At 32.9% G+C, this 22,435-nt stretch overlaps 1 protein-coding gene across 3 annotated transcripts in view; it reads right to left on the bottom strand.

Annotated features, from left to right (window-relative positions):
• LOC119073523 overlaps positions 1-22,435 on the bottom strand; it is a 73,613-nt gene that overhangs the window by 29,600 nt on the left and 21,578 nt on the right. Inside the window, exon 2 of one of the 3 annotated variants that reach the window (XM_037179059.1) lies at positions 20,360-20,808. The exons of 1 other annotated variant lie outside the window; for it this stretch is intronic. In XM_037179059.1, coding sequence (XP_037034954.1) covers positions 20,360-20,400 — 41 coding nt within the window. In that variant the 5' untranslated portion in view covers positions 20,401-20,808. Of the gene's footprint in view, positions 1-20,359; positions 20,914-22,435 lie in introns of those variants that run through there. One more of the 3 variants, XM_037179060.1, reaches the window with a different exon arrangement.

Below are 22,435 nucleotides of genomic sequence, written 5' to 3'. Positions count from 1 at the left end.
AGTGTGTGTTCACCAATAGAGCATAGCTAAATATCAAACCATAAACTAAATTGATTCGAAATATATTCTGCTGTGTCTGCTCTACCTTAAATTCAGTTTCAGATATTTTGTGTATGTTACATGCGACAACAGCGAGCGGCATATAAATCCATTACTTATATTAAATAAATGGGTTGATTGCATTATCTTCGTATAGTAAATTTTTAATGAATGCTCGAAGAGGAACTAAATTTGTCGTTTATTATACCATTGTGATATCGTTGTACTTTATTGCATACAGTTCCGTCATGCCCATATAAAATGTGATAGCGCGTTTTGTTCGTTATGATGGTGTTAATTTCATATAGTGAATTATGTTGTACCGAACCTATATGTGTGTATAGTTGCTGAGTTGTGTATGATCACACTAAAACCATTTGAACATATACTTAGGACAAGAAATCTACAAACGTGAAGTACTCTTATCAGAGTGTCAGCAATAAAACAGATGAAAATTTCGTAAAATTCGTTTACTTATGCATATTAGTTGATGAAAATAACTCGCTATGAACTGGCGCTTTTTTTTCTTGTCGAGTCTAAATAGAATTCATTAATCTCAATTGAATAACGAAATATATGTCTGTGTACAATTCTCTACTCGAAACGGTTTTCATCCATCGAATATGAGATGACTGATTGCTTTTTTGGTAGTTTAAAGTTTCGGTATAATTTATTTTCGACAAATTGAAGAATAAATCATATTGTAGGCCGTGTCATAGTGAAATATTAAAGAAAAACATTTCGAGTAATTTTTATACATGTCTACCGGCAACGGAAAGAGATAATTATCGATAGAGTTTCGTGAGCACAAGTGCAAGCACGTTACGTCTGCTGCTTAGAATGAGTAACGCACTAAGACTTACATTCGGTATACCATTCTTTCATCCGATAATAATACATCACTGCTGGAAGCACACCAATATCCTTTCACACATCTATTTTCTGACTGAATTCTTGACTCATTAAATGATGCAATTCAACTTTAAAAACTTATTTAAACCAAAACAATCTCATCTTTCATTTTGGTTCGTGACTTCCTAATGCAGCACTTTATACGCTCTGTTTGTTGAATGGCAAATGATAGTTTCGTACTTGTAATGAATTATAGAGTGTTGACTATATATAGCTTCACATCACGACTGTGCACATTGCTCATTGTTTTCTTTTGTTAAACGTAATGTATGACGTACGCCTCTTTATAAATTCTAATATTAGAATATTATAATCTTCATAAAGTATTACGTGATACGTTCAACATTTAATTGAATTAATTTTCCGTGAAGGAAAAACTTTTTTCTTTTTGCATTTGAAAGTCCTGCTATCATGACTGAGCTATTAAGTTATTATACCATAAGAGAATTATACATTTTTTATCGTAAACGGTTATTGTTTGAATGGATATACCTTATAGCCGATTACTATAATTTTTTTTGTCGAAGATGTTAATGCAACAAATTGTCCGCTTCCCATCCTACTTTGCAGCAAATTGGACGACTCTATGAAAGAAGATGAACGAAAGAAATTTCGAAACGATAATGGTGCAACCTGTAATCATTCTAGAAAGCAATTTTAGAATTTCCGAATATAAAATGACTTTGTAACCGTTCGCATTCCAATTAGTGACTGCACTCAGCAGGAAGTCTGTCATATTATTTTGCATGCTACAGAAATATAATTTCGATGTATTTCTCAATCAAGAAAAAAAACTATAAATGAAACGAGTATACCACTCCTTACATTTTCATTTTCTCTGTATCAACCGCATAAATCTCGATATAAATGACCAACAATTAAAAACACTTTGTTCAACATTAATTCAAGAACTCAGCAGCTCTCATAATCCAAGTTAATGTAATAATTGAAACACTTTTCGAGACGTGGTTTTTATTATAAACCCACTCGTTTCGACTTTACTTTTCGTTCTTATTACCTTTTTCCTCTCACATAGCATTTATTCAATTAAATTCCTACCTTACCAATGTAACGTACCTGCAATCAATTCATAATTTACATAGAGTGAAATTTAGAGTAACATGTTCTGTCAGATTTACCACATGCGATAATAAATTCAAATAATCTTATAAGACGCAAGTGAGCAAAATATTTATATTCAGGTGAGATCGTGATCAGTTCATGATTGTGTTCATTTATGTGCTCCGTAATTGCTAAATCAAACAAAGGTATTCACCATTCATCAACACACAACACATTTAATACATTACCGGAAAATATGATTTCATATTTACTCGCTCACAGAATGCCTATATATGTATCTCTTTGGTCATTTCTACTGATTCTATATTTACCATTTAATTTAAAAATTGTTGACCATCCAGTATCAATTTTCATGTACCAGTTGATTTTAGAAGAGAATTATTATTTTTTCGATTCTAATTTTATCGACGCCGAAGTGGAAAAATATTGACACAAACAGAAGACTATGTGGGTTCGGTGTGTGTGTCTATTTGATTTCGAGTTGAAGGTGTAACATAACTTTGTAAATATTTAGATTCGGGTGTATGATGCAATTTTTGTGCCTTATCCCAGAGAATTATATTTATTAATATACACACACAAGTTCTGGTTAATGTTTACGTCAATCTTCGTATATTGCAACTATATGTACCATGGTCTATTGGATATGCAGTTTGTTACGTGTTATGTAGGATCGGAACGAAACTAATAATAAACCGAACAACCGTGAAAGAAGAGATTTAATAAACGAATTTGTTTAACTTTTCCTGCGGACCAATATAATTTTGAAAACTTAGTTGAGTACGAGTTGATATCGTATTTGGAAATTCATACATAAAAATGATAAACAACAAATGTAAACAGAAACCGAAACCAGACCAATGCAATGTATGAAATTGCTATGCAATAACCTAAGCTACATTTATACATGAAAGATAGACACTGATGGAACATCGGTGTACGTAATCTGAAAATGAAAAATTGCTTCAATAAATAATATACTTGAGACACCCGAAACTTTAATATACAAAATGTTGAATTTGAGCAACACTTCAGAAACTTTTTATTTTATTTCTGAGAGTATTACAATTTAAAAGAATAAAATTGATAAAACTTTATCTCTGGAAAGTTTAAATTGCATCATTTTGTGGCATGGTATGATGTGATGGTTAAATAAATTATTTAATATGGAATTGAATTAGTATACATAATATAATGTAGTGGGCTTGATGTTGGACACGTTATGGAAGGTTTTTTAATTTATAAATGTTAAAAGGTGAAAGGATTAATTTATTTATTTTTTTAATGCCTTCTTTTAGTGCTGATAGGGAGACGTATGTAAATTCATTCTTGACAGACATATTCGTATAACTTAATTGCGTTGTTGGTCAAATATTTTTTTATTTTTTGAAGACCCAAGGACCGCACTGTACGAAAAGCTGTCAGAAATTGGATTCATTCATAAATTGCTTTCAGCAGAAAGTCGAATTAAAATTTTTGTTTTTGTTATTTAGATCGGTACATACCTACCACTACGAAAAAGCACAAAAACTGTTATACCAGCATATCTTTCACAATTTTCACGTTTTTGCGAAAAAACACACTAAAAAATAACAAAAATGCAGCTGTGACTTCAACACCCCCAACTGTTCACTCCCCTTGTACACTGAATTTAAATTTAAATTTAATTTGTTCGCATTAAACATCGATATTGCAACTGAATTAAATTTGCATCCAGCTCAAGTTGTCGCGTATTCACAAAAGCATTCTTCGAAATTTATGAATTCATAAATTTTGAATGTGCAAATTTTTTGTGGAGTGGATTTCTTTTAACAAAATGAATTCAGAATAAGCGAGGCTCGTTAAGATACTTGTGCCAAAGAAAATGGTAATTTCGGGAAACATTCTACTTGCAATGAAACTGATACAATAGTTGCAGTGAAAGCCAGAACCAACGGACTTTACATTTTTACCGATTATTTTAGAGGTGCCAAATTGCTTCTGTATCACAACCTCTTTTACATTTACATGATTACATTATGGCTATGTTCCCATATCGAAATAAACTTTCCGAAACAGAGAAATCTTTTTCGTGAATTAGAAAATCCCATTTAAATTTCCAAAATCGTACACACAACATAATATAACAATAAATTTCAATATATTAAGGACACCATTAGACCATTAATCAATACGTCAATAAAAAGCATTGTGTTTCACATAGACAGTTTTCGGTTTCCACTGTGTATAAGGCGAAAGAAAACCGCAACCAATTCGATTTCAATACATAACATAACTCTGGTGGAAAATACAAAACGTTAGCAAATAACATTGATGTGTGCACGTTTACATTTTATACTGTTATACAAAGATACGGGGCAATAAATCTTTTAGGAATCAGCAAAAACCGAAGGTATATTTCTACATACACCATTTGATTTGCTGTGAGTACAATTTATCCAAATGATAGAAAATAGCATTTTCATAATTTGATTTAAACTAAAGTATCGTACGCGTATAAAAGTCATGGGATGTATTTTGTACATAAATGCTCGCTCAAGTCGAGACCGTATTACAATAAACTGAAACTTGGTAAAATACCAAATGTATAAAATGGTGAGATATAATTGAATTCGTGATGTTTAGACATCAACATTTCCAAATTGAATTATTTGTTGATTATTTCGTCTTGGTTAACATATACTTAAATATCATACGAAATGAAGGAATACATGGGAATATAGACAGATCGACCGACACCTTTATAATACGAAGTGATTTATTCACAGATGTCATGTTTGATTCGCATGGAATGAATGTGAGAAATCTGTTAATGTCGTTTATTAGTTGTAAAACGCCAAACATTATGGAATATGCTAATGGAACTGCCACCTGTTTTCGGATCAGATAAAATGTACGGTACTTTTCCGAACTTTGTTTTTAAGAATGGTCAGCACACCGTTGAGATTGAAAATTGTTAAAAACGATTCTGTTTTATAAAGAGCTTCTCACTTAATAATGGTTAGCATTTCAACAAAAGTGTGGACATTCCCCCTGCCGTTTTACTTTGCCCACTTAAAAATTTCATAAGAACGTCTGAAGAACACTAAAACTTTGGGAAAAGGATTATACCCATAATGTATGTATTGGTCGATGACAATACTGTATTCGTTGTTTTATCATCTTAACGACAGTCATGTATAGTCGAGTGCAACTAATCGCTACACACAATGAAAAGGTGTTGTCTCTAAAAATTAAAAAAGAAAAGAAAATTTATTTACAAAATTCCCTAAAATAGGCTATGCAATATGGATGATTGTGTTAATACCGTTAAACACGTTCGCAAATACATTATGGACAGGTATGATCCTTTTCCCATAGTTTTTGTGCTAATTGGTTTTAAAGTGGTTGTTCTGAAATTTTCTTCAGTGGGCACAATAAGATGACTGAGGGTGTGGCCATATTTTTGTAGAAATACTCGACATTATTATAGGTGGAGTTCACCAGTTTTATTGCTTTTTCATAAATTTGAAGTTGTGGTTCATGGTACAAAGGGGTGAGAATGGCAACATTTCGGATAAATACCAGCCGCAGTGTGTGCTCTCTGTCATTCTGTTTTTGCCATTTGTACAAGTAACAAAGCTGCTGCTACTATTACCAATAATTCACTAGTCAAAGTCTAAGTAGTTTTGTGTGTTGCTTATAATTCAATAGTAAAAGTGTATAAACAAAGTGGTTGTTGTGTGCTTGTGTTAAAATTTAAAAAAAACTTGAAAAATGAGTTCAGTGGAATTTCCGATTTCTGATTCTGGACATTCGACTTATAGATGCAGATTGTGCCCAGGATTGTGCAACAATTATAGGACCACCGGTTCCCTTTGTGCTAAACTTTACGGACTGGAAAATGCATACAGAGCATTCATTGCAGCGTTTGTTCCGGGAGGTGTTAGAAACGTATGTTTTAGAAAAATGTTTTCAGTATTCAAGGAGACGAAAATATGAGTTCAAATTTCTGTATATTTATTTTGACAAATTTTGTAACCAATTAATAAGCTATGATAAACTGTAAACATTTCAAAAACCTTACGAAATTAGACAGAAACCTTTCATGGTTAATTCGCTCTTAAAAATAGATTTTACTTGTTTTTTCTGTAATGTCATTACAATTATTAGAAAACTTCCTAAATCACAGATTACGATTAATGGAAACAATTAAAAAATATTGTCACAGTTCTCAATCCCAATTTTTTCTATTTCACAGAATTTCCTCGACTCCCAGAAGTTGACCCGAAACCAGCGACATCGGCAACATATTCCATTGAACAAATACGAGCTGGAAATTCCGAACGAAAACTGTGATGTTAGCAATGAGCAGCCTTATGAATGTGGAGTGAGTATTCCATTGAACATTGAGCAGGAAGTTCCGAAGAACAATAGCGATGCTAGCAACGAGCAGCCTAATGAATGTGGAGTTCCATTGAAAAGATACGAGCAGGAAATTCCGAAGGACAACTGCGATGTTAGCAACGAGCAGCCTTATGAATGTGGAGTGAGTATTCCATTGAACATTGAGCAGGAAGTTCCGAAGAACAATAGCGATGCTAGCAACGAGCAGCCTAATGAATGTGGAGTTCCATTGAAAAGATACGAGCAGGAAATTCCGAAGGACAACTGCGATGTTATCAACGAGCAGCCTTATGAATGTGGAGTGAGTATTCCATTGAACATTGAGCAGGAAGTTCCGAAGAACAATAGCGATGCTAGCAACGAGCAGCCTAATGAATGTGAAGTTACATTGAAAAGATACGAGCTGGAAATTCCGAACGAAAACTGTGATGTTAGCAATGAGCAGCCTTATGAATGTGGATTTCGTATTTCATTGAACATTGAGCAGGAAATTCCGAAGAACATAAGCGATGCTAGCAACGAGCAGCCTAATGAATGTGGAGTTCCATTGAAAAGATACGAGCAGGAAATTCCGAAGGACAACTGCGATGTTAGCAACGCGCAGCCTTATGAATGTGGAGTGAGTATTCCATTGAACATTGAGCAGGAAGTTCCGAAGAACAATAGCGATGCTAGCAACGAGCAGCCTAATGAATGTGGAGTTCCATTGAAAAGATACTAGCAGGAAATTCCGAAGGACAACTGCGATGTTAGCAACGAGCAGCCTTATGAATGTGGAGTGAGTATTCCATTGAACATTGAGCAGGAAGTTCCGAAGAACAATAGCGATGCTAGCAACGAGCAGCCTAATGAATATGGAGTTCCATTGAAAAGATACGAGCAGGAAATTCCGAAGGACAACTGCGATGTTAGCAACGAGCAGCCTTATGAATGTGGATTGAGTATTCCATTGACCAAATCCGAGCAGGAAATTCCGAAGAACAAGAACCAGCCTTTCAAATGTGAAGTGTGCACTCAAATTGTTTGGATCGAGGAAATGAACGGACATCAATCGAGGTACCATCCAGATATTTCGCTGGATGTAAACATATATCATCACTTTGACGCCGAGCTGAACCAGTCGGAAGTTGACGTAAAGTGTTCAGTTTTAATACAAAAAATATTTTGAATTTATTTTTGAAAGAAAATTTTCTAAATTTATCCATTCAAAATTTGTGTAAATCCATTCAATAAGTTGTGGCTCCCATCCCATGTAACTTTTTCGAACGATATAATCTCAGATGAAAAACACTAATTGACAAATTAGAAATTTCCTTTGTTTCCCAACAAATGACCAAACTAAGTTCGTTCTTAATAAAATTTTTGTATTGCTTGGTCAGTAATTCAACATTGACAAAGTGTTGTATTGCTTTGACTTGACCAAAATTGTTGAACATTTTTTTCTTTTATTCCACGAAGGGCGAACGAAACGTGTTACCGTTTACGATTCGTGACGAAACGTTTTACCGTTTACAATCATAATGCGGACGAACAACAGGACAAAACAATGCTGAGTTCGGCGTATCACGCCATCATCAGTGCACCTATGTCTTGCGATGACTATGTGCGTATCAGCACGACACAAACTGAAGTGAGCAATCGCTTCAATTGTACGAGCATTATATACACTTTTTCGTCATTTGTTAAAACTCTTTGTTCTGTTTTTTGTGCTATATCTCTCACATACAGCTTTTGTGGATCTCTCACATCCGACTAGCCGAACAAGCAGCTGCAAAGAAAATCCGATATTACAACGAAATAATCGAAAGGGAAAATTTATTTTTTGTTCCCCTGTCTATTGAAACTTTGGGTCCGATTTGCGAAGAAGGTCACAAATTTATTAATCACATCGGAAAGAAATTGGAAGAATTATCTGGAGATCCAAGATCGAAAAACTTCATCATCCAAAGATTCAGCATTGCTTTACAACGACACAATGCTGGTTGTATTATGGGCACGTTCCCGGATAATAAAGGTTTTGAAGATATTTTCATTCTATAATTGTTATAAAAGCATCACTCGATGCTGATTTTTAAGTATGAGTAAAATAAAAATTGTATCGATGCTTTTTGAAGTTTGGCATCGCAGCTGTGGGTGGCGCCACGGCTGCCATACTCTGCGCGGTTTTAGTAACAATTTATTTATTGTCAATAAAATTACCGAAAAACAAATTGTCGGATGTGAGAGATCCACAAAAGCTGTATGTGAGAGATATAGCACAAAAAACAGAACAAAGAGTTTTGACAAATGACGAAAAAGTGTATATAATGCTCGTACAATTGAAGCGATTGCTCACTTCAGTTTGTGTCGTGCTGATATGCACATAGTCATCGCAAGACATAGGTGCACTGATGATGGCGCCGAAATCAGCATTGTTTTGTCCTGTTGTTCGTCCGCATTATGATTGTAAACGGTAAAACGTTTCGTCACGAATCGTAAACGGTAACACGTTTCGTTCGCCCTTCGTTGAATAAAAGAAATTTTTTCAATAATTTTGGTCAAGTCAAAGCAATACAACACTTTGTCAATAAAGTTCGTTCTCATGGCCGAACAAATTCATTTTTAGAAAATATCAACATTTATAACATTTTGAGATTAATTAAAAATTTGTTTCGGTATAACATTCATTAATAAAAAGAAATGATGTGGAGCTGTACATTAATTCATTCAGTCTTTGCCCTGCATTGCATTTTCATACATTTTCGTTATTCTAATTCAAATGTCAAAAAATTTGAATTTATTCCTTTGTGGTGCATTCATTTCATATTTATTCCACAAATGTTCACACCTGAACCGTACATCATCAATCTCTTAAAATAATTAAATAAACAAAACTTATTAAATTCCCTGTAAATAGTAATGAAGAAAGCAAAAAAAACTGCCTAACACATTAAATTTCCATCATCATTAGCATAACGTAAAATTATATAAATTAACCGTCATACACGGACGCATGGACTTTAAGAATACATATACGTATCTTTACCGAAAATGTTTACGGTAAGGTGTTTGTAGGAAGATGTAATACAAAATTTACAGCAGAAAAAAACTAATATAAATCTAAGATCCGATTGCTTCACTCATTCAAATCTACTCGCTCTTTTTCAGACAACTTAAATTGTAGTGCTTTTGTAATTTTCAAGTCGTGGTGCCTTTTTTTCTCTCGATTTTCGTAGGCATAAAAAGCATCTCAACAAATTTAATCTTTTAGATTTTTGTATAAATATTTTTGTTTAATTTATGCATTGAACTGAGAACCTTTTATGTCTAAAGTGTTAGCGGCCCCCAAAGACCGAGACTTAAGATAATTTGTATACCGGTAAATAAAAACACTTATTTTGTTACTCAAGACATTAAAAAGCATTCATAAATTACGTATTAAGCTGCGGTTTAAAAGTGTAATTAAATGGAAATTATTTTTGTGACGTTTGAAATTGTAGTTTTATTCGCTTGTATATATATTCAAGAATCGGACGGGTAGCAGGAGAATTGCATTTTGAATTTCCGAGAATTATTTTATTGTTGTACGTTGTTGATAATGTGGTTAACAGTTTTGTAATTGCACTACAACGTCTTCGGAATGCAATTAATTGTTTCAGATCTGAGTATGGACCCTGAATAACAACTGCATTCAGAAAGAGGGTCGAAAATTCGGAGCATTTGGTGATCGAAATACAAAAACACAGCATAAATAGTCCACTACTTACCAAAGAGACAAATGATAGAAATGCTTCTTCTTGTGTGAAATTTATCCAATTTATCCAAGGTCGGTAAACACACAATAGAAGTATCATTTCATTTGCCCATCATTGTTAAGTAAGGCATTGTACTCACAAACTTGAGTTAAGAACGCACATTTTTGAGTAAATGTTTTCGATAAAGAACTGGAAATGGGAAAGTGTATACTGCCGTAATTTGTAAGAAAAACAATTTCCAGTGGAAATAACAAAAGAATTTCCAGTATTTCTTTTGTCTTTTTATTGGAAATTGTTTTTCTTCCGAATTACGGCAGTATAGTGATTAGTATGACCAGTTAATATTCATTTATTCTACGCGAAAAAAGACAGAGCATCAAAGGACAAACAAACGATCTTTTCGATTACAATAATAGAAATCATCTATTATACATTTCCCTAACGTTTTCTCAGTTGTCACATATTTTTTTGGTAGATAGGGTAAAACATGTAAATAGAGGCCAATCCCCGATTGCCAGCCTTTTAACAAAGGGTTATGTCATCATCACCATAAGAAATAATGTTGCAATTACGATCAAAGTTTTGAATTTGTTCTGATCATATCTCGATATTTTACCCTATACAGTAAGGGTAACTACATCTACCACAATAGAGTTTCACCTTTTCAATTGATTTTTACCAGACAAAAAAGTGAAGGTTGTGATAGACTTAACAAAAATGCACCATTACCTTGCCCATTACACTATTCAAGGTGAATTAAAGATGAATTTGACCCGGAATCTATTTGGTACCAATATTTTTGTACCAGTATTATATTGGTTTATGGATTGATTAGAGGTTGCATCGTCGTAGTTTAGGCTTACGACCCTACCTAAAGAGCCTTTAATCATGCGTACTGTTCTCGAAACAAAATTAAAATCTTACGCCCAGTTATTCTATATTTCTTTCGACCACTGTAACGTAACTGCATACATACATAAATGCATGCAGACGAAAAGAGGTAAGGTAATTAAACTGCGGTACATAAGATATAATTACGATGCAATAAGACGGATTGTGATTTTTTTTTCTCTAGTTCTGCGTTTACATACATAAATCACATTAAATAATTAGACATTTATCATGGACACAGTACAAATGTAATTTTAGTTTATGGCATCGTTTATTGCTAGCTACACTTGCGTTTTTATATGGTTGGATCTATGTTGAACAACGGCTAGATAAGTTGAATGAAATGCAATGCAATGCATATAAATTAATGTCATCGTCATAGGTACACACAATATTTTAGAAGATAGCAGTTTTCAACAAATTTATTGTGTGTTTATGTGGACGAAAAATTAAAATATGTTATCAGACTTCATAAAACATTTTGTGTAACTTGTATGGTGTGTTGTAAGATAATATTTAGCATGGTAAGTGTAAAATATAACATTATATTACATGCACTAATGTATCGCTATTAGAACAATTTACGAGGTTTTAGTTTTCAAGTACTTTATTGCTGCTAGTGCTAGTTGAACAGTTGCTTATCACTTGTTTCTTATGGTGGAAATTGTCACATAATTTAAAGTTAACAATTTATAGCATTTATTATTAAAATATGAATTTCGAATGTGTACACAGAAATTTATACACTTCGTCATGTGATCGATGGTGGTAATATGATTTTGTTAGTCCAGACGATTGAGCTTTGGGCGACTACGAGAAAAACTAGAAACCAGCTGAGTTGAGCTGGTATCAGGTAAAGTTTCAATTAACTTTTCTACTGACTTCCCGCCATACGAATGGGTGTGTGAGAAAATATTTTTTCGTAATAAAATAGCACAAACACACCAAAAAAAAAAAAACTAAACTATCGGTAGCCTACCAAACGCACGATATGTACACAATATAAACAACAAATTATTCATCATTCACCACGCATGTACATACAAAAGAAAAGAAAAAACTCATAAAAAAAAAGAAAATATTGTCAGTCATACAGGAATGGTAAATCGATTCAAAGCGGCACGCATAGAAGATTAATTTGTCTGATGTGGAAGAAGACCCACAAACATGTAATAAACATAATTTCATGTTTGAATTTGATACGCCTCGGAGAGTAATTATTAAAATATTTTCGAAAAGAAAATTTTCCAATTAACCGGCATTTCATGCAGTTTTAATTAAATGCAAGTTACGTTTGAATCACATGATACTATAAATCTTGAAAGAAATTTTGTGTTTTTTTTTTTTTTGTTCGCTTCTCTTCTTTTCCTTAATTTATTTTGCTCTCATTGACTCGTTTACGATACGAAATTCCAATGCACTACACGAAATTTCTATTAATAAATTAGAAAATTTTGATATTTGTACAAAAATATGGGAATAATATCGAAATCGCTCGCATGTGATGCATTTTTCATAAAGCGCACCTGTGGAAAGTACATAGTTTAATTTTGAGTTAATTTCATCTTGTGCCAACAAAACGATAACTCACTTCACTTCTGGTATTTTATTCGAAATTCCTCGTTGCAAAAGGTTTTAATGTTAATGTTATTGAGGTATGAGCTAAATGATGTGATGCACTCGGCGAAATAAATAATTACAAAATTACTGAGAGATCTTTGCCTTTGATCGAAAAGATTTATTTCGAGTTAATCCGAGCACAGGGAATTGGTATTTCTGTTGCTGGAAATATGAAAAATAAAATATCAATGGATTGGATGGGAAGACGGAAAGAGTCATTTCGTTCAATCCAATCAATAGGATTCCGCCACAATAAAAGCTTTCTCTGTGAATGAAACGGTGTCATCTTTCCGGGTAAATAAAATAGTCGTTGCTATAGCATGTAAAAGCTAGGCGTAATTAAATGCGGTTCTCTCATACTAATAGTGTATGTGAAATGTTTCCATAGAACAAAGTTAAAATTACCCGACTCAAAATATGTTGCAAAACTTTCTACTGAAAGGATTTGTTTTCAAAATATAAATTGCATTTTGTTGTGGTGAATACACATTTTATGTAGCGCAGATTTTGTATTTAATTTTTGGTAGAAAACATAAATCATCAGTCACTCAATTTTCTTTTTCTTTTTTTTTTAAACAGAGATGAGATATTCAAACCTAAACTGCTGCACTAAATTATTTATTTATACAGCACAATAAAATTGATGCGATATCCCACGGCGAAGCTATAGCAACATATCGTTAGTCTGGCCCCAAACTACTATGTATAAAATACTAATTAGTAAACAATGTCTATAAAATACATAAATGGTTTCTGAAGCAGAGGCGATTGTGGTGTGTATAAAAGGCCAATATTGGTTTTATATTGCCAACGAAATATTTGTGTCATAATATGCTTTTACCAATATTGATCAAAACAATGTGTCTTGCATACTCAACAGAAATTCCAATTTTATCTAACTGGTCGAAATTCATATATGTAAATTGCAGCAACGTTCACTTCACTTTTGAAAAATTTAATTTCAAAATGCACTCTAAACAAAGTGCTTGTTTCGGCTATTATAATATAATTTCTTGGTTCATAATAAAAAGGTATGAAAATTGTGGGTGAAGTGGAAGTATGCAATTTGATTGGATCTTGATTTGAAAATTGAAATGTGAACTGCTTTTTAATCTCATTTGTCCCAAATATATTGCATCGTTTTACCAAAACCAAAAAAAAATGAATAAATAGCAACATATAATGAAAACTCATAAAATATTAACCAACTAAACACCGTAGCACAATTTACTCGTGTCGGTTTTGCATTAAAAATAAATTTTCGTTCCAGCACACAGCGGAAGAAAAAAACGTTGTGTAAAAACTGGAAGAGAATTATTGGTCCATTGATTTGACGGATTTATTTGTTTGAAGTCACATTTTAATGGGCTATGAAATCGTTAAGGTTTCGGAACTATAAAGATTGTTTTGAATGACCTGAATTAGATGAATTTTTAATGAGACATATGTGTGTGTGTAGGTTAGAAATGTGTACAATTTTTTTATCTTTGCTGAGCATCTCGTTAATGTAATGAAAGTCATTAGTGTTAAATTTGTGATGCGTTTTTCATAATTATGACTACTTTAACGACGGTTTTTATTGCAGGTTTTATGGTTATTTAGATATTGAGAGAAATCTTCGAATATGACGTATTGAGTCAAGAAAAGTGAAACATTCGTAATGTAGACATTTTGTCGTTTATTGAGATGAAATTCAACAGACTTGCGTTTGAAAAATACTCTGGAGACCATCTATAACGATCGCTTTTAATTTTAAATTTTATTGACGTAACACTTGACAATACGTAACTTTTCAGAGAAACTCACTTAAACTTGTCACCGCAGCGAAAATCTCTATGATATGTAAAGTATGTTTGTTGTTCTGCATTCAACTCAAATTTGTCATTTTTTTTATCTTTTTTAAAAAAATTATTTCCGAAAATCTCAACACAAACTAGCGAATGGAATTCTCTGCACTGGCGTGTGTGCTTTCCTTTGCGGTTTTCAATAGAGCGCTTTAACTAATTAGATTTTCGTTTTGGAGAAATTTTAAGTATTCACAGCATGTGCAACATAGAATTTTAATAATGTAGGCAATGCGCGATGGTTTTTTTTAGAATAATTTCACATATTTGTTAACATCTTTTGCATCTGACAATAAATTCATTGGCATTCCTATGTCAACGTACTATGCACTCGACGCATTGTTAATTAACCATGTCTAATTAAAAAATACCAGCTGGTGAGTGGAACAATTTCTTTTTTAAGAATCACTCGCTTTGGGCAATGATTTTCAAGCGTGATAGGGATATTATACTTGCGTAGATCTGAATTTGCAGCAGCAGCGTAACAAAATGGCTCAAAATGACTCATTCACAGTGAAAATGTTCGACTGATCAGAAGTTGTAGTATCAGGGCAAGACGTGTCAATAATGTATTGACAATTTTATGAAGAATCTTAGTCATTCACCGAAGAAAGACCAGAACTTCCAGATATTCAAGAACTAAAATTTCATTCAAAACGTTCAATATCTTTAGTACAGAGATCAGGTCGTAGTAAACCATCACGATTCTGGTTTATGAAGAGCATAAACCTGACATAGTAATGTCGAGCATTTCTACAAAAGTATAGACGTTCCCTTTACGCACAACTAAAAAACTCATTAGCACCAACACTTTAGGAAAAGGATTATACCCTGTATTCATCGGCTAATGAGAAAAACGATATTTTATGATCTTAAAGAATGTGTTACAAATCATTCATGTATAATCCGATGTAACTTATCACTATGGACAATACCAACACAATAAAAAGGTGTTGTCTCTAGAAAAATATTTACAAAATTCACTAAAATAGGCTATGGATAATTTGTATTACTGTTTTTAAGATCTTCACGTTCGCATTATTGTCCACCGCTAATAAATACATTATGGACAGGTTTGATCCTTTTCCCATAGTTTTTGTGCTAATTGGTTTTAAAGTGGTTGCTCTGAAATTTTCTTCAGTGGGCACAATAAGATGACTGAGGGTGTGGCCATATTTTTGTAGAAATACTCGACATTATTATAGGTGAAGCTCATTGGTTTTATTGCTTTTTCATAAATTTGAAGTTGACATGGTACATACAAAGGGGTTAGAATTGAAACATTTCGTATAAATACAACCCGTAGTGTGTGCTCTCAGTCATTCTGTTTTTGCCATTTGTACAAGTAACAAAGCTGCTGCTACTATTGCCAATAATTCACTAGTCCAAGTCTAAGTAGTTTTGTGTGTTGCTTATAATTCAATAGTAAAAGTGTATAAACAAAGTGGTTGTTGTGTGCTTGTGTTAAAATTAAAAAAAAACTTGAAAAATGAGTTCAGTGAAATTTTTAATTTTTGATAATTTCTTTGTTCGATCTGATTCTGGACATTCGGCTAATAGATGCAGATTATGTCCAGGATTGTCCAACAAGTATAGGACCGGTCCCCTTTGTGCCAAACATAACACATCGGAAAATGCATACAGAGAACTCATTGCAGCGTTTGGTCCGGGAGGTGTGGGAAACGTAAGTTTTACAAAAATGTTTCCTAAATTCCTAAAACTTCCGAAATCACAGATGACGATTAGTGGACACAATTAAAAAATATTGTCACAGTTCTCAATCCCAATTTTTCCCATTTCACAGGATATCTGCATCTTCCAGAAGTTGCCTCGACACCAGCTGCGTCGACGACGTCGGCAACATCGGCAACATATTCCATTCAACAGATATGAGCAGAAAGTTCCGAAGAACAACCGCGATGTTAGCAACGAGCAGCCTTATGAATGTGGAGTGAGTATTCCATTGACCAAATCCGAGCAGGAAATTCCGATGAACAAGGACCAGCCTTACAAATGTGAAGTGTGCACTCAAATTGTTTGGATCGAGGAAATGAACGGACATCAATCGAGGTACCATCCAGATATTTCGCTGGATGTAAACATATTTCATCACTTTGACCCCGAGCTGAACCAGTAGGAAGTTGACGTAGAGTGTTCAGTTTTTATACAAAAAATATTTTGAATTTATTTTTGAAAGAAAATTTTCTAAATTTATTCATTCAAAATTTGTGTAAATCCATTCAATAAGTTGTGGCTCCCATCCCATGTAACTCTTTCGAACGATATAATCTCAGATGAAAAACACTAATTGACAAATTAGAAATTTCCTTTGTTTCCCAACAAATGACCAAACTAAGTTCGTTCTCATGGCCGAACAAATTCATTCTTAGAAAATAACATTCATAACATTTTGAGATTAATTAAAAATTTGTTTCGGTATAATATTCATTAATAAAAAGAAATGATGTGGAGCTGTACATTAATTCATTCAGTCTTTGCCCTGCATTGCATTTTCATACATTTTCGTTATTCTAATTCAAATGTCAAAAAATTTGAATTTATTCCTTTGTGGTGCATTCATATTTATTCCACAAATGTTCACACCTGAACCGTACATCATCAATCTCTTAAAATAATTAAATAAACAAAACTTATTAAATTCCCTGTAAATAGTAATGAAGAAAGCAAAAAAAACTGCTTAACACATTAAATTTCCATCATCATTAGCACAACGTAAAATTATATAAAATTAACCGTCAAACACGGACGCAAGGACTTTACGAATATATCTTTACCGAAAATGTTTATGGAAAGACTAAAAATGTCAGATAGTCAAGATCTAAGAATTCGTTCAGAACGTTCAACATCGTCAGTACAGAGGACAGGTCGTCGTAAACCATCTAGATAATTGATGATCCCGAATCTGTGAATACCTACTAGTCTCGTCTGCGTACCGCTCCACAAACAAATAAAATAATTTTTCTCAAATAATGGTTTCAGCTCTTGTTTAATATTTTCACCACATAATTCAAAACGATTTTCCACATAACTATAAACGTAAATTGTATTTAATTTCCATGTTTATTTTGAAAAGAATTACTTGAACTCGGTATACACATTAAACAAGTTCCGAGAACAAGCCTCTCTTTCGGTATCAATTCAAGATGTTTTAGAACTCTCAAATACACTTCGGTTATGCTAAGTCAGTCGCCCGTTTAATAACGTTAATATAATTTAAAATAAGGAACATGACAACTCTTAAGCGTGACATAGATTTTTCGGATTTCTCATGAAGCATATCTTGTATTTGGAAAAAGAAAAAAAAAACGAAAAACAAAAAACGCTGCTGTCATATGGTAATACTTGACTCTTCTTCGTTTTGACTATAAAACCGAATTTTTATTCGTTCTTTTTTTATGCGCATTTTTTTATGCTTTGTATACAATCACACCTAATTAATCAAAAGAAATATTTTGTTTTAAGTGGGCATTAAAATTATAATTTCGTTTTTGGATTCTCTTTGATTCGGATTTTTAGCACCGACAAAATTTTTGTGTGGTATAAGGAATTGGGTTAATAAAATTACTGGTGCGATAGTTACGGGAATAGGTGTTGCTTGTGACAGCAAATAAATTTTAATGCCATGTATAACGCATTTCGGAAGCGAATGGTTATCAAATGATTTTTCCTCGGATTTTTCACAATTCGTACAGGCCTTGCGGTGCAGAGTAAGTGATACTTTACTCAATATTCTTAACTGATCCCTTTAGTATTTACTTAATGTTAAATCAGTTAAAAAAGCTGCCGGACGCAAATATAAGATCCAGAAAATAATCCAAGAAAAATGGAATCGACCACCAAAAGCGATATCGATATTTCACAGAAAAGTTGGTGGGCGGATTGCATGAAATAGAAATAGTGCGATCTGAACAACTGTACAGTACTGATGGGGCTTTTGTACATTGGACATATAGCATGGGTGTTCATTATTAAAGTCATTCGCAAGCATCCTACCATATTTTCGATACCATAACGCCTGAGGAGACTTTGCATTCACCATTGATACAAAGGAACGGAAAAATAATATTACATTAAATCCTCAAAATGTAATTTATCTTTTGCGGGTTGTTTTACTCTTCCATCAAAAGAGAATTTCATATAATAAGAAACGAATAAATGTTGTATATATGTGCGCTCTGTTCAATGTTTTCTTCCAATGACTATGTGTATAAACGCTGGTATAAGAATTAGATAGATATATTCCCTTTAGGGTTTTCGTATCAAAATTATGTTCTCATTCGGATGCATAAAGCCGTAAACCAAAATCTTAGGCGGAATAAAAAAAAACAATAAAACTGAAAATGAATACACAAAATCATAAAATTTAGACAGGTTTATGTGATAAATGATGAGTAAGAGATGTTTTAATGAAATAAAGATGGAACACTGCCGATTGCATAATCTTAATCGCATTATGGTTCACGGTATTACTGTGTAAATTTATGAAAATTAATTATCCTCTTTGATTATAAATGGAATGGAACACGGCTTCGACAGGGAATGGAATTTTTATTTGATAATTTTTTTTTTCATTTAGGGTAAAAAGTGTCTAATGTCTAGTCATTAATGTCAATATGAAGCGTTTTTTTACAGCGAGTGAGATTGACCAGCATATTTAACGACTTACGTGATCAAAATCTCGAAATACTTTATTACGATTCAGTTCATTCAGATAGTGCTTCTTTGTAAGCAGGGTTCATATTTTAAGTCACTGGACATCCCAAGAATAGGAAATTCGATAAGCTTGTGTACATTTGACAGAGTTAAGAAAGTCTCCTTTGGCGGGTTCTGGTTGTTTGATATTTTGTCAAAAGAACCGATAAAGCTTATATGAATAATTGCTCTTAGAAACGGTAAGTGATTTGTTATCGACAAAAGCAAGTGATGAGTTCTATACAGTTTCCATTATATAGCAAGATGTGTGCTAACAAATGAAGTCAAATATGTCATGTCTGCAATACTTTAAACAAAAGAAGTAACAGATTTAACAATGAAATTATGTTAAATTTGCAGTCTGAGAACGGTTAAGTGTTTGATGGGATGTCTCATTCACAAAATCAGTCTAGACTCTGGAAACTACTTCACAATTGTCCGTTCAAAGGAAATCATAAATCAGAATGAAATATTGACCAAGTTATGGATTTAAAGGTATTAAAAAAAAAGAATTTTAATCCGCAATCTTTTATGCGTTTTTATTCATTCGGTCATTCCTCCCTTCGAAGCCGTCGTTGAATACGAACAAAAAAGATTTTTTTATTTTACATCAGAGTGTTTCTCTTTAAAACCTCCTTCGTTCAGGAAAACATTAATAACAATGTGACGAATGGTGTTTAATGTGCCGTTTAACAAAAATACTAAATTTTTTTTTTAATGAAGCGTTAGTATACTAAAACATCAACACGCATAAAAAAGGCACAATAAAACTGTGATTTATACGTAAGTCATTGCAGCGCGCAAAAAAATGAATATTACCAATAGCACAATCATCAACGTACTACATTTATATACAACAACATAGTTTTTATAACTTTTAATAGGATCGTAAAAGCGAACAAAAAAAAAACGTTTTTTTTTCCTTTTCATACACAAACACATATCCATACAATCCACACGACAAGTCTATCGAATAACGCTACCAAATAATAACTCGTTAAAATGTGAGAAGTCATAAAAAATAAATCTTTATCCTGTTTTGATTTCAGCGTATTATACATTCGGAATCCCGTTTATAATACAAAATAAAAATAAATTTAAAGTTATACAAAAAATAAAATAAAATAAAAATCAAACCTCTTTGGTGCTTTCCATCGTCGCTTTAATGCCCCCAACATGTCTGCAACAAATTCGAGGTACTACGCCCCCGTACATACACAATAGAAAGTGATAAAAATCTAGTTATGACAAACTGACTAAAATAAGCACATTTGTTTAGCACAACACTTTGAGCACACGTAAACATGTGTGTGCATTTAATTCAATTAATCAACCATTATTGTACCACAATCCATCCAATTATTGTGATACGAAATTCTCGAATTCCATAAGTAATGCAACGACTTCGTTTTTTTTCCAATTTCTTGGTTCAGTCAAACCACATTACAATTTAGAATTTCAATAAAAAAAATTCGTTTTAATCCACTTTGCCAATTGTGATTCTTTTATTTTGTTTTGTTGTTAAACAATACATACAATCCAATGGTATTACAAGCATTTTATGATGTTGTTTGAGCGACAAAAACCTATAAATGACAACGAATCGTTGAGTACAACTCCATGAAATGATAAAAAATATAAATATTCCATATGGTTGTTATCAAGATGTCTTGTGAGGCGAGAAGGAAATAAAATAAAACTGCTTATGTTAACAACACCACAGCAAAACGAAAAAAAAAACCGAATCTACTTTAAGAGGCTTTTCAAAGCCCACACTCTGATTTATTTCAGACTCTTCCATAGAATGCATCGCATTACAATTATACACACACAAACATTATGCTCGTTTGAGCGCTAAATTAAATTCGTTTTATGACGATTGAAAATTAAACTCAATAATTCACCAAATCGTTAATTCTTATTGTGCGATGTTTAAGTCCCCAATTCAATTATACTGGATCTTCTACCCGTCTGTGACTAATACAAAGGTTTCACAGTCAAATATTTACATTTGTTTACCAAAAGTTGCCATTCAACGAAAACAATTAGATGACAAACGACGAAACTATTTTCATTTGTAGGATTTGCAAGGTTATAATACACCCGGTTGATTGATTCATTTGAGGAGTGTTTGATAAGGAGTACGCGTATGTGAGTGTAAACAAATAACTGTGGCTTTGAAGTTCAAAACCTCTTGACCGAATATAACGGAGATACGAAACACACTGACAATGTGTGTGATAAAGTGTATGTCAATGGACGTTGTATCAGATAAACAGTCAAATCTATAAGCGCAGCTGTTGTCGTCATCGACATTTATATTAAACAAATTGAAGAAATTACTTAAGCGAAAGAGATTATCTTTTTGGAGTCATTGCTGTCTGAAAAAGTATAAATTCTCAGTGTGATATTAAGCTTCAGTATGCTAGCCAAAAACCGAGTTTCTTCAACCATTTCCCTGCCTTTCTATCTTACTGTCATCCTGACAATGGTGGTCAATGGTCGCTCTTCATGTGTTCATTTAGTTAGAGAAGTATCAATAAGGCACATTCTCGTTCTTTTTCATATGATTGTCGGCGACAACAACACCTTTTCCGGATCGCATGTAATGTTGTCCAAATAAATTAAATTTAAAAAAGAAACATCGCTCGGAGGTACAACCGCGTATACATACAATACATATAGTTATTTGTATTCGTTTATTGTTTTAGATCTTTTTTTTTTATTTTATTTTATCGAATCGAAATGTTTATTTAGATGGTTTTCTGAGTTGAACAAACACAAATGTAATACAACTGCAAGATCGATAAAAATCAGATCAAAGATAAATTAGGTATTTTCGGTTTCGTTAGTAGGAGTACCAGAATTAAGTGTTTTTTACGGATTTACGTGTACATGTCAGCGGCAGATTAAAATCAGTATATAACACCTAATAGTGAGTGACACTAGGCGCCGACAATAGAAGTTTTATCTTTGCTACGTAAATTGACTGGTAATTTGTGGGAAAATATTACGAATGTATTGAAATTGAAAAGGGTTTTAAAAAGCACCGAAAAAACACTCACAGTCTTAAAGGTTAAAATCGTATTACGTAGGTTTTGACGAAGGAATAAGAAAAAGACTCTGCATCATTAGCGTAAATTATGACATAAAATTAACAGCCGAAGGTCGATAGTAAGTACATTTATTCGTTCGCATTAATCAAAATTATCT

This window comes from Bradysia coprophila, unplaced genomic scaffold (genome assembly GCF_014529535.1).
Source record: "Bradysia coprophila strain Holo2 unplaced genomic scaffold, BU_Bcop_v1 contig_138, whole genome shotgun sequence".
NCBI lineage: Eukaryota > Metazoa > Arthropoda > Insecta > Diptera > Sciaridae > Bradysia > Bradysia coprophila.
This window is presented reverse-complemented; position numbering and strand designations above follow the sequence as displayed.